The sequence below is a fragment of the Salminus brasiliensis genome, chromosome 1, assembly GCF_030463535.1.
Source record: "Salminus brasiliensis chromosome 1, fSalBra1.hap2, whole genome shotgun sequence".
NCBI classification, from domain to species: Eukaryota; Metazoa; Chordata; class Actinopteri; order Characiformes; family Bryconidae; genus Salminus; species Salminus brasiliensis.
Genome location: NC_132878.1, coordinates 499869 through 514079, shown reverse-complemented (window position 1 = coordinate 514079; position 14211 = coordinate 499869). Strand labels below are relative to the sequence as shown.

The following is a 14211-nucleotide window of genomic DNA, read 5'->3' as shown; positions in this document are numbered from 1 at the left end:
CCACCCCAACCCGCGAACGGCATTTGTGGTCGAGGTGGATGCCTCTAATGCCGGGGTGGGGGATGTTCTCTCCCAACAGCACAGGGAGAGCAACATAATCTCGCACGCATTAACTTTTGAAATTATGAATTATTCAGTATCTACTATGAATTCATTAGCATACAATTAATTATTTGACATCCACTTAACCATTTAACTATTATGAATTATTCATGTTTTACTTTATATTATTCAGTAACAATTCAGAGATATGTGTGGATCAGTATAGTTGAAGGTTTTAACCTACAGCTGTAGAGTTTGAAGGGTTAGAGAAAGTTAAGCTGACTGGAAAAGTCAGAGAAGATAAAGTAGAGTCTGTCTGATCATGACGACCTCTTCAACCAACGTTATAAGAATTATTATTCGTTATCATAATTATCATGACAAACAAAACACTCAACTATACACTGATGAACATTTACACATCCCAGAAGAAGTACCTCTGTTTATTGCTGTGCAGTTCTACACAGTGACCTCTAGGGGCAGTAAAGGGGCAGTGCAGATTAAACTGAAAGTGAAAGCATTTCTACTGGAGTTGTTTGTGAGAAACTGCTGAGGTGAGTAGCAGCCGTCTGTCTGTGTTACTGTCATATAAAACTGAAAGGGTTAACTGATCAGTATTACCTTAGTGTGTGTGTGTGAGTGTGTGTGTGTAGTAATATCTCAATATCTATGTTTCTATCATTGGTTCTGAAAATCAGTAATGATCTGAAAATGTTCTGGAGGTTTTGGTTTCATTTTCAATCTTTCGGCAAAACACTTAGTCAGAGTGTGAGTGTGTGTGTGTGTGTGTGTGTGCGAGTGTGTGTGTGTGAGTGTGTGTGTGTGAGTGTGTATGTGCGAGTGTGTGTGTGTGTGTGTGTGTGTGTGTTTAGAGATAGCACTGTGCTCTAAACATTAATAACAGTCCTGATTTCTTTGTTCCTTACTGGCCTTTTGTACAGTGAATAAAAAGCTCTGGTTTCTCACAAACAGAAGGTTACATTGACAGAATTACCGTGTTCATGGTAAGTAGAAGGACGAATCAGATGCTTGTGGATGTGAAACACTAAGAATAGTTTAATTTAAAAGAGTTGATGAGTTGCAGCAAGTAAACCAGAGCACAATAAAACAAAGCACCAAAACTAAAGATTGGAATTACTTCACAACAAAGCCATCTGTAAACAAACAGCTGAAAGTGCTCAGTACTCTGGCTCACTATAGGATTGGTGGATTGAGGGCACGTGACGGGGCTCCATGTGGGGAAGGATTCTGGGAAATGTAGTGAGTTGATGGAGGTGGCGTGACGAACGTTTATTTAATGCGCAAAAAACAAAAAATAAAAGTTCTACTCTGGTTTAAACCAAAGGCTGTGACTGTAATCTGTGTCCATGTGTTTTTGTGTGGAGCTGTGAAGTTCAGCACCTTCTGTTCTGACCGTTCTGAAGGTTGTTTGTTAAATACCTGCATTTCTCCATCAGGGTGAATAAACCTGAACTCACCTTACTTGGTATTTCAGAGAAAGATCACACAGCTGCTCTGAATCAGGAACAACCAAAGATGATGGAAAACCTCTGGACACGGTTTAAATCCAAACCAAAAGGTGAGCATCAGCTGTACTTATCAGATAAGATCAGATCATAGGGCATGATTTGATTAGTGTGTGAAGTACAAAGGAAGCTTGATTTATAGAACAGTGCTTATTCATTCCAGTATTCAGGTTAGAGGAAATTAGCACTCTGAGCACTCTGTGGAATAGTGTGTGAGTGCTAGAGTGAACAAACTAGAATAAACAGCTCTGTGTATATTTTAAATTGTTTCTTTATAAAAGCGTACGGTTTCTTCTGTGACTTTTCTTCCTAAAGTATTGGTAAAGTATTCCTTCATCGAGGTAGGAAATACTCTGCACTCTCATGAGAACTTCATAACAAGACTGTCTGAAAAATTACCCAACCTGAGGAGGATGTCAGTGGAGGAGTCTGACGTCATTCTGGTTTTCTGCTCTGTTGTTTCCCGAGCTGGAACCGACATTGAAGCAGCGCTGCGTAAACTTAGCAGTTCATCAGGTAACCAGTGCTGCAATCAGTCTGTAACTCAAATGATTCTCCTTTACAGAATATTTAAAATGACTGTCTGTTAAACTACTAGTGATTTAAATTTCTATCTAATCTAATTACACACTACCTTGCAAACTCTTCACAGGGGTCACCAAGTAGACACCTCCCTTCATCAGTGTTTCACTGAATTAAGCCCATGATAGCACAATACACACTTCTTCAGCAACCCTACACACTACACACTTACACATCAATACAGCCTCAATGCCGTAAAGTATTGTGTGTTATAATGAAGTTTATTAATCCATTTATAAATCTCTCATTTTTGCTACAGAAACCAAGCCTGCTGTTCTAGTGGTTCTCCATCACACATCTGACCCAGAGGCCACGGTACCAGACAGCAGCAGGAGTGTAGACAGAGGGAATACACTCACTGTGGACTGTCTGTTCCACAAGGATAGAGGACTACTGCAATGCTCCAAGAATCAGAGAGCAGTGGAGAAAGTTACAGAGTGGATCAAACCTCTGGTATTCAGCTTTGTTTTTTTTCATATATTTCTGAATCAGCGGCTGGACATGATTAATAAACATTTACAAACATATATAAACATAATTTATGTATATAACCATAAAGTTCTGTTATTTGTAGTAGAAATAATAATAATAATAAAAATAATAATTGCACACCATGACCTGGAAGGGGGTCATACTAGTGGAGCAGTGGTGTGATGAACATGAAAGATGGTTGTGGTAGCCTTTAGATCTGATAAGGTCAATAATAAAGTCATTAGATAAGTGGGACCATGGCTGTTGTGGAACAGTTTTGCTGGTGGCATATTATAACCATGAAACACATACCTCCTTATATCCTCATATAGTGATTGCCCCCAACACAGCTCAGCTAAATTTAGTTTTGGTCAGTAGCCCATGCTTTAGGCTGTGGGTCACATGCCAGCATGGTTGTTTGAGCAGGTGGTAGGAGAGAGCTCCTGGGCATGTTCCTCCCTAGTTGTTGTTTATTTGTAATTAATACATGATAAGGGATCAGTCTTACCACCCTTTTTACCCAGCTGGATATGAAACTTGAGTAAAGACAGGGCCCACTTGGCTTGTCTGGGGTTTAGCTGCTCTTCAGATACTCAGATATTCAGAGATACTCCAGGACTGAAAAACCTTTAGTGGTTACAAGCTGCAAATTACAGCATTACTAAATCCTGACTCTGTAAGATGTCCAGACTTTTGCACAAGCCACCCTGATGATTTGGCTTTGCTTGTTGTTGAAAGAAAGAGTGACTGTGTATTAGGATTTACTGTAAATTATGTTTGATTATCTACAGAAGTTGTTTATTACTATTAAAAAAAAACAATGAAATGTGAAATTTGGCCAAGGGTGCCTAAACTTTCACATTCAACTTTACATACACTGCAGTACAGTACGTATTTACAGTACATACAATAGTCTCTACAGTATACTGGTGTATAAAACTGTTCTGCTGGTTTCTCTTTAGATGAAACCTGATGTACCAGGACCCACAGCTGATGAGGTGAGTCTGCAGTTTAGAGCATTAACTACTGTAAACCAATGACATCTGCCAACCAACAAAAATGCTCCAATATGACTTCATTTTACATTGATTCTCATTAAAAATGAATGAGGTGTTTTTCTTCTTCTGTAAATCTGCTGTTCTATATTTTATATACAGACATCTAGAGATCAGCATTTCCTTCTTAAAATTCCTTCCTTACTATTTTCCACCAGACACAGAAAGCAGAATTGGAGAAGCTGAAGCAAGGTGAGTGAAGAATCAACATCAGTGTAATATCAGCTATAGCTCCTGTAACACTCAGTAACTACAGCTAATTCTAGTCTAATGCCTTTCACACTATCAGATCCCCAAATCCCACACAGACACAGACATCTGATAAAGAATGACTAGGAGAAACAACGACCTCGATACAATTAAACACACACATACGAGTTACCAAGCATACTGATGTGTTTACCTCTCTATTTCAGAATGCTTTTTACTTCCTTGTTCCCTGTGTCCGCGAACCCCTGGACCTGCAACCTTTATCTAAGAAACATTAATTACCAAAAGCTAAACTAAACAGATGAGTTTCAGCCTAGATTTACAGACTGAGACTGTGTCTGAGTCCCCAACATTATCTGGAAGGTTACTCCAGAGTTGGGGGCTTTATCAGGGGGCTTTATCAGAAAACCTCCCCCTGCTGAGGTTTTCTGAATTTTGGGAACAAGTAAGAGTCCAGTCCCATGAGATCTAAGTAGTCTTGATGGTTCATAATCAGTAATAAGATCCCGCAGGTACTTTTATAGGGCTTTATAGGTTAATGTAAAGGGTTAAACATTATGCATTTCAAATCAGGCCATGGATACATTAAATATAACAGAACGGAAAAATATATAAATAGCAGTCATTTCTTTTAAGCTATTTCCAATTTTACTCCTAGTGATAGATAACAGTAAACATGCCACAAAACTGTATTTGTGAAAATCATACTCGGTTGGGAGCAGATTTGTGTAAATTGTGTTGTGATTATGTTCACATTTTACAGAGATTACAAAGAAGGACAATGAATTAAAAAATATAAAGGAAAATCTGCTAAAGGTAGCGAAACAACGACTGGAGAATTATGGTAAGTCATCAAGTGTAAGAACAAAGTATTGTTTGATGCATAGCATACTGCCTGTATTCATATAAAGAAATTAAATAAATACTTTATTATACATTTAGGAATCATTTCAAATCTACCTATATATGACAAAAGCAATAAGATAATGTTAATGTTAACATCTTAACATTACTATAGTATTAGACATATTATATATTATTATACATTGACTTTCAGCTGCAGAATGCTGATGTATTAGCTGTCTTACCTCGAACAGCACCAGGTAGTGTCTCAAAGGGGTACTAAAATAAATCCCTGTACATCTCTGTAAATACATAATAAATGAATGGTATAAATAGTAGGATGTATGTATTGGGGGTGTGGGTAACATACTAACACCATTAAGTATTTAAAGAAATTGCCAATAGACCTCTGAATACACAGAACAAAGTACAGGGAAGTGGATCTCAGGACCTCAATGCGAAAACAAAAAAAATATTTTATTTATTATGAAGTATTTCATTCAGTACTTCTTTAAAGCAATGTTTACTTAAACTAACATCATAATTATACTGTCTCAAAAATGACTTAACATATGTTTCCTGGGCAGAGACTGTATTGATTTTGAATTGATTTTGTCCTAAATGTTGCAGATGAGACAGTGTCATTGGAACAAGGTGAAAAAATGTCTGAAGTCCTGGAAGAAGCTCTAAATAATAAAAGTAAGTAATTTAGAAGTAATTTCAGAGTCTAAGAACATTTTATAATGTTTTCACTAAAACGACAAAAAAGACACATTACTGTACATCAAACTTGTATTAAACTTTCTTAGCTATAACAGTTAGCACCAGTAGCTCCTCAAAATGGCACTAAAACAGATAAAACAGATTAAACTTCTCTGTAAATACAAGATCAGGAAGCTAGCTGGTTAGTGTTGTCTAGTAGAGCTAGCTATGCGGTTATAATATAGGAGGAGCATGTATGACTGTGCTTTCAATTCAAAAGCTAGACCACCAAAGAACACATAGCATGTGATGGGTTAGACTGTGATCCAGTACTAAAAACTAGATTTAGAAAGTCAAGTCAGATTTATTTGTAGAGCTTTTTATAACTGTTGTCGTCACAAAGCAGCTTTAAATAATTAGTCATTAATGAAAGACTGAGACAAAGAAGAAAGAAGAAATAACGTAAGAAGACTTACGTTAAGACAAGAGACCTTGGGAGGAACCAAGACTCATAAGGGGGATCCGACCCGTCCTCCTCTGATCAGAACTATTTAAACATTAATGATACAAATTACCAAACCAGATACAATAGATAGTTAAAAATGGTGATATTAATAGTGCAGATAGTTACGAGTCCATTTAGGTTTAACAGGGTCATTAAACAGGTAGTAGTGGTAAGAGGGTGTGTAGCTGGTCTGGTATGGGTGATAGTGGGGGTGGGGCCTGCTGGTTGGACCGGTAGGTGGCAGCTGGTCTGACGCAAGTAGGGGACCTCAGCGGTCAGTCTTCCAGCAGGTCAGGCTGGGTGATTAGGTAAAGTTAGTTCTGAGAGGATTTTATAGAGATCAGAGAATGTTGATCAGTATCAGAGTGTGTCTGACGACTCCGGTAGGTCTGATTATAACAGTCTAATTTAAAGGAGAGAGCCAGAAGGTAACACAGATACTGGAGCTCCCTGAAACACTAGCGTCCATCTGCTCCACCGTCCACAAACCTGAGTGATCGCGTGTAAGTAGCGAGACGACAGCTCCAGCATCTCAGTGTACTACAATTCCCTGTGTCCTCGAACCCCTGGACCTGCAGCCCTTATCTAAGAAACATTAATTACCAAAAGCTAAACTAAACATATAAGTTTTCAGCTTAGATTTAAAGACTGAGACTGTGTCTGAGTCCCGAACATTATCTAGAAGGTTACTCCAGAGTTGGGGGCTTTATTAGAAAAGGCTCCTCCCCCCAATTTTGGAAACGAGTAAGAGTCCAGCACCCTGAGATCTAAGTAGTCTTGATGGTTCATAATCAGTAATAAGATCCCGCAGGTACTCAGGAGCGAGACCATGTAGGGCTTTATATGTTAATAAAGGAATTTTATAATCAGTGCTGAACTGAACTGGGAGCAGTGCAGTGCTGATAGAACTGGACTGATATGGTCAGATGTTCTAGGTTTAGTAAGAACCCTGACTGCAGTGTTCTGAAGCAGCTTATTAAGTTTATTGAGGTTCCTGCTGGAACAATCTGACAGTAGTGCATTACAGTAATCTAGTCTTGAGGTAATAAAAGCGTGTACTAGCTTTTCTGCGTCCTGTAGAGATAAGAAGTCTCTTAGTTTGGAGATGTTCCTAAGCTGCATAAAGGCTGTTCTACTAATATTAGCTATATGTTGCTCAAATGATAAATCTGAGTTGAATGTGACGCCAAGATTTTTAGCTGCTAAACCAGGAATGATGGGAGAATCAGACAAGTGTAACATTAAGTCTGAGAGTTTATTTCTAGTGTCTTTTGGACCTAAAAGGAGAAGCTGGGTTTTGTCACTGTTGAGGAGAAGTGTGTGACATCCAGAGTTTTATATCACAGTCCTCCATTTTCTGTAATCTAAATTTATCATCAGGTTTGGCTGAAATATAGAGCTGTGTGTCATCTGCAGAACAGTGGAAATTAACACCATGTCTGCTTATAACTGAGCCCAGTGGTAACATGTATAATTTAAAAATAATGGCGGCCCTAGAATAGAGCCTTGAGGAACTCCATATATTACTTCTGCGTAGTTTGAAGATAAATCTATTATCTTTATGATCTGATAGAGTTCAGTTAGATATGATCTGAACCACGATAGAACTGTTCCTGTGATTTCAACCATGTTCTCTAATCTTTCTAGTAGAATAGTGTGATCTACTGTATCAGAGGCTGCACATCAGAGGTCTAGTAGGGCTGTTGAATCTGCCTGGCTTTTAGTAAGTTTAGAGATCTCAGTAAAAAGAACTCTGGGATTGTTTTAGTTTTTCTGGATCAGTGAGGTCAAATACGCTGAGCGAGCTTTAATGAGTCTTTCTATATTAACTAAGGCCGTCCTTCCACGCAGAGTGGAACTCCTCTAGTTTGGTGGTCCGCCGTTTCCCCTCTAGTTTCCGCACTGTTTGTTTTAAGGTAGGAGTTTGATCACTGGACCACGGTGCGAGCCTTTACTGCCTCCTCATTTCACTTTTAAACGCTGCTACTTTGTCTAAGATTGATGGAAGGAGGTTTTCTAGATCTTCTGTTAATGTAACGAGCTCCGTTTGGTCTGACGGAGGGTAAGATAAGGTGGATGGGGGGGGGGGTTCTCAGTAAACTGTACAGCGGTCATTGGGGTCACTGAGCGCTTTAGACAGTGTCGGGGGGCAAATGAACATTTAGCCTAAGATGAAGCTCAAAGGAGATCAGATAATGGTCTGATATTACTGAGCTCTGAGGTAGAATATTTAGATGATCAATGCTAAAACCCAGGATCAGGACTAGATCTAGGGTATGGTTACAGTGATGTGTGGGTCCAGTTACAGTTTGTGTGATTCTGACAGAATCTAAGATCGATACCTTTGTTAATGGATCGTCTGCTTTTTCTAAATGAATATTAAAGTCTCCTACTATTATAACTTTGTCTCTGCAGCAAAATCACTAAATTCAGAGTCGGGCCCTGGAGGCCTATAGATATGAATCAGTGTGAAAGTATTTTTATTAGTGTCTGGATTTGATATATTAATGTAGAGAATCTCAAAAGAAGTGAAGGTGTTACAGTGCTGTTGAATAATCTCTAGTGTATTCTGGGAGATTATACATACTCCACCTCCTCTGCCTGATAATCTAGGGCTATGTACATATTTATATCCTGAGGATAGTGATCTAATGTTAAGTAGAGCGAGCTTTAGGTCTGAGGTGCTGCTGTTATCGTTGGAATGAGAGATTTTAACACTGATTAAATTATTAAAATGAGCTGATCTAGATGTTCTATGATTGGGTTTAATTCGGGGCACAGACACAGTCTCAATACGGTGAAACCTGGGTGGCGCCTCAGAGCCTCAGAGCAGCTCTCAGAGGGTGGTTTTAGCCTGTCTGCCTGCGGCCTGGTCCCGTCTGATCTCAGCCCACCTAAAGTCCATTACAGATCCCCTGCTGGACCCCCTGTAGTTTGCATACAAAGCAAACAGGTCTGTCGAAGACGTGGTCAACTTGACCCTTCACTACATTCTGCAGCATCGACACTCCTGGAACCTATGCTTGGGTTCTGTTTGTGGACTTTAGCTCAGCTTTAACACTGTTGTGCCGCAGCTCCTTCAAGCCAAACTGTCCCAGCTGCTTCATGCGTCAGTGGATTGTAGATGTGGAACTCCTCTAGTTTGGTGGTCCGCCGTTTCCCCTCTAGTTTCCGCACTGTTTGTTTTAAGGTAGGAGTTTGATCACTGGACCACGGTGCGAGCCTTTACTGCCTCCTCATTTCACTTTTAAACGCTGCTACTTTGTCTAAGATTGATGGAAGGAGGTTTTCTAGATCTTCTGTTAATGTAACGAGCTCCGTTTGGTCTGACGGAGGGTAAGATAAGGTGGATGGGGGGGGGGTTCTCAGTAAACTGTACAGCGGTCATTGGGGTCACTGAGCGCTTTAGACAGTGTCGGGGGGCAAATGAACATTTAGCCTAAGATGAAGCTCAAAGGAGATCAGATAATGGTCTGATATTACTGAGCTCTGAGGTAGAATATTTAGATGATCAATGCTAAAACCCAGGATCAGGACTAGATCTAGGGTATGGTTACAGTGATGTGTGGGTCCAGTTACAGTTTGTGTGATTCTGACAGAATCTAAGATCGATACCTTTGTTAATGGATCGTCTGCTTTTTCTAAATGAATATTAAAGTCTCCTACTATTATAACTTTGTCTCTGCAGCAAAATCACTAAATTCAGAGTCGGGCCCTGGAGGCCTATAGATATGAATCAGTGTGAAAGTATTTTTATTAGTGTCTGGATTTGATATATTAATGTAGATAAGCTCAAAAGAAGTGAAGGTGTTACAGTGTTGTTGAATAATCTCTAGTGTATTCTGGGAGATTATACATACTCCACCTCCTCTGCCTGATAATCTAGGGCTATGTACATATTTATATCCTGAGGATAGTGATCTAATGTTAAGTAGAGCGAGCTTTAGGTCTGAGGTGCTGCTGTTATCGTTGGAATGAGAGATTTTAACACTGATTAAATTATTAAAATGAGCTGATCTAGATGTTCTATGATTGGGTTTAATTCGGGGCACAGACACAGTCTCAATACGGTGAAACCTGGGTGGCGCCTCAGAGCCTCAGAGCAGCTCTCAGAGGGTGGTTTTAGCCTGTCTGCCTGCGGCCTGGTCCCGTCTGATCTCAGCCCACCTAAAGTCCATTACAGATCCCCTGCTGGACCCCCTGTAGTTTGCATACAAAGCAAACAGGTCTGTCGAAGACGTGGTCAACTTGACCCTTCACTACATTCTGCAGCATCGACACTCCTGGAACCTATGCTTGGGTTCTGTTTGTGGACTTTAGCTCAGCTTTAACACTGTTGTGCCGCAGCTCCTTCAAGCCAAACTGTCCCAGCTGCTTCATGCGTCAGTGGATTGTAGATTTCCTGACTAACAGGAGGCGCCATGTGCGGCTGGGAGAACACACTTTAGACCTCCGGACACTCAGTACTGGAGTACCACAAGGTTGTGTTCTCTCACCCCTTCTCTTCAGCCTCAACACCAATTCCTGTCTCCAGGGAATCAGCTGTAAGGATCCTGAACTCTGCGGATGACTCCGCTCTGGTGGGCCTCAATAATGCAATGCGCTCTGTGTCTATGAAAACTCCTTCTTATTGAGCTGTTGATCACACAACTGGAACAGCCTGCTATGATGTAGCGGCCAAGAAATGCAGTCTACCTTGGCTGCAGTCTAGGCACTGGAACACATCTACAGTCACACATGCAGGAAGACAGTCTACTCCCAAACGTCCCAAAAGTGAAGAAAATAAACAGATTGCATGTTTACTCAATTAATATCAGTTTAATCCAGATTTCAATTCCCTGTCAACTTTTTTTTTGTTTGTTTTGCTGTTTTTGACATTTTTATTGATAGAGAGGAGAAGTCTAGAGCGAGGGTGCGGGGTAATGATGTCACTTTCACAGCTGGTCTTCCAAATATGAAAAAAAAACAGGAAATGGAGGGGCTTCTAGTTCACAAGTATTGCATTTTAAGCTCAAAAACATCAGTAGGTATCACCTCAGAAGGTATTGGACACCCCTAGCCACATTCATGTTTTACTTAGATCAGCTTCAGCAGGTTTGTTTCTAGTCACTGAAATAGAAACAGGGAAGAATGTGCTTACACCCAAAGCAAGAGAAAAACTTCAGCATATTTGTGCCAAAATGTCCCTGCATTCTGCTAACCCTGCATTTCTGTTTAATAATTAGTCCTCTAAATTATTTATTCACTAGTTCATTTCAGGGAATTCAAATATTGTAAAACATAAGTTCATAAAAGTTATTTTATGTTAATTTAGTTCAAAAAGATAAACGGTCATATTTTATGTTCAATTATTTCAAGCCTATTTTTGTTGTAATGTTCATACAGTTTGAAAAGTAATTTACTCCACCTGGATTTCTGATTTTCATGACATATAAACCATAAAGCCCTTTTGAGTCAATTTATGATAAAGGAATGTACCTTTGCACAATATTTTAACTATTTTAACCATATTTTAACCATAATTCAGTGTACACTGAATTATGGATCTTGCGGCTATAGTTTGTTTTTTTGTTTTTTTACCTGTTTTTTGCAACTTTGCTCACATTAACAGCAGATATTTTATATTCGATCAGTTTCTCCCCAACATCTAGAAAACATCTCAATGCCACTTCTGTAAAGTAATCAGACTGTATTCCTGATATCTGTGACTTAATCAGATTCATAATTAAGATGATATAATTAAGATCAATAGATTGTGTTTACATGATCAGAAATGCTTAATCAGATTACCCTGATTATGTTTGCATCTTTATTCAAATATTTTTAAATTGTGTGCAAAATGTGTGCACATACAAAATACCTATGGAATATTACAGCATGAAATATTTGTATTTTGTCTGTTTCCCTCTAAGATTCTTGTAGTCTTATTTTCGAACTGAAGTTGGTGAGGATAGACACCATCCAGAGACGGGTGGAGGCTAACCAGACTGAATCATCTACAGCTCCAACACTGGAGGAGAACACTCAGCACACAAAGGAAGAAATGGAGGCAACATTCATTTATGCCACTGTCCCAGAACTGCAACTTAAAATTCAGATCCCAAAGGTTACAATTCAGAACATTCAGAAAAAAAGTGAGAGACAGCCTCAATCTCAAAATTACAGGGTTAATCAGGAAAATACCACTTCGGGTACTGGGGAACAGGTGGAGGGTGAGAGTACTGAAAACACTGGTTTGAGTACTGGGGAACAGTCGGAGGGTGAGAGTACTGAAAACACTGGTTTGAGTACTGGGGAACAGGCGGATGGTAAGAGTATTCTAAAGACTGGTTTGAGTACTGGGGAACAGGCGGAGGGTGAGAGTACTGAAAACACTGGTTTGGGTACTGGGGAACAGACAGAGGGTGAGAGTACTGAAAACACTGGTTTGGGTGCTAGGGAACAGGCGGAGGTTGAGAGTACTGAAAACACTGGTTTGAGTACTGGGGAACAAGCGGAGGGTGAGAGTACTGAAAACACTGGTTTGAGTACTGGGGAACAGACAGAGGGTGAGAGTACTGAAAACACTGGTTTGAGTACTGGGGAACAGACAGAGGGTGAGAGTACTGAAAACACTGGTTTGAGTACTGGGGAACGGGCGGAGGGTAAGAGTACTGAAAACACTGGTTTGAGTACTGGGGAACAGACAGAGGGTGAGAGTACTGAAAACACTGGTTTGAGTACTGGGGAACAGGTGGAGGGTGAGAGTACTGAAAACACTGGTTTGAGTACTGGGGAACAGGCGGAGGTTGAGAGTACTGAAAACACTGGTTTGAGTACTGGGGAACGGGCGGAGGGTGAGAGTACTGAAAACACTGGTTTAAGTACTGGGGAACAGGCGGAGGTTGAGAGTACTGAAAACACTGGTTTGAGTACTGGGGAACAGGCGGAGGTTGAGAGTACTGAAAACACTGGTTTGAGTACTGGGGAACAGGCGGAGGGTGAGAGTACTGAAAACACTGGTTTGAGTACTGGGGAATGGGCGGAGGGTAAGAGTACTGAAAACACTGGTTTGAGTACTGGGGAACGGGCGGAGGGTAAGAGTACTGAAAACACTGGTTTGAGTACTGGGGAACGGGCGGAGGATGAGAGTACTGAAAACACTGGTTTGAGTACTGGGGAACAGACGGAGAGTGAGAGTACTGAAAACACTGGTTTGAGTACTGGGGAACAGACGGAGAGTGAGAGTACTGAAAACACTGGTTTGAGTACTGGGGAACAGACGGAGAGTGAGAGTACTGAAAACACTGGTTTGAGTACTGGGGAACAGGTGGAGGGTGAGAGTACTGAAAACACTGGTTTGAGTACTGGGGAACAGACGGAGAGTGAGAGTACTGAAAACACTGGTTTGAGTACTGGGGAACGGGCGGAGGGTAAGAGTACTGAAAACACTGGTTTGAGTACTGGGGAACGGGCGGAGGATGAGAGTACTGAAAAGACTGGTTTGGGTACTGGGGAACGGGCGGAGGATGAGAGTACTGAAAAGACTGGAGGTGGAGGGTAAGAGGATTGTAAAGACTGCTTTGTGTCTAGAGAAAAAATATGATAGTGAAAATGTATCTTGTACACCATCATACACATTTACACTGCTGTTACTGAAGGATCTGTAAGTCTGTTCTGTTCAATATAGAAAAACAATAAAACATTTAAGTTAATTCTGCATTAACCAGAGACAGTTGTTTAGTTGTTTATGGTTTAACAGTAGTCTATTTAGTTTAATTATGTAGCTTAGTGTTATTTTTAGGTATTAGATAATCTCTACTAGGTTTAGCTTTAGTAAAATGTTACTTACTGCTATTAGCATAGCTTGTTCTAATTGCTGACCTCTAGCTCTGGCTTTTCAGTAAAATCCACAAACAATATCCAATAAATCAAGAATAAAATAAAATACAATTGAGGGTTAAATCATTAAATAAAACATGAAAAAGGAAGAGTGTGTCACAGGCTCTTAATCCTAGCCCTGCCACAGAACCAGGGAGTTCAGAATGAAGTCAAGACTGGTCAGATCTGTCAGGTCAGTTGCTTTGGATGGCTCACCATCAAAGTTCACCGAAGGGTTCTGAGATGAAGTGAGGAAATCCACTCTCCAGGATTCCTGATGCTCTCAAAAAAACCCAGACCTCTGGGATAAATGTGCAGCTTCTGGTCCCTTTTTCTGAATAATACTTTTTAGCAACAGGCTAACTGGCAGCTCTCAGCTTCCCCCAGGGCATGATCAGAGAAGAAGGGGCGCTCT

General features: G+C 40.3%; 1 protein-coding gene across 2 annotated transcripts; it reads left to right on the top strand.

Moving 5' to 3' along the window:
• The first annotated feature begins 610 nt into the window (after window positions 1-610).
• Window positions 611-13937, top strand: LOC140571063 (uncharacterized). Of its 2 annotated transcripts, XM_072692656.1 has the most exons (9): window positions 611-1046; window positions 1538-1621; window positions 1884-2084; window positions 2410-2603; window positions 3584-3619; window positions 3835-3868; window positions 4650-4730; window positions 5360-5428; window positions 11849-13937. In XM_072692656.1, exons 2-9 carry the CDS (start codon window positions 1579-1581, stop codon window positions 13477-13479), a joined length of 2289 nt encoding a protein of 762 aa, XP_072548757.1. In that variant the 5' UTR covers window positions 611-1046; window positions 1538-1578; the 3' UTR covers window positions 13480-13937. The 2 variants fall into 2 exon arrangements, with proteins under 2 accessions (XP_072548757.1, XP_072548758.1); XM_072692657.1 differs by lacking the exon at window positions 611-1046 and having other exon boundaries at window positions 1063-1621; window positions 1914-2084.
• Window positions 13938-14211: the final 274 nt, after the last annotated feature.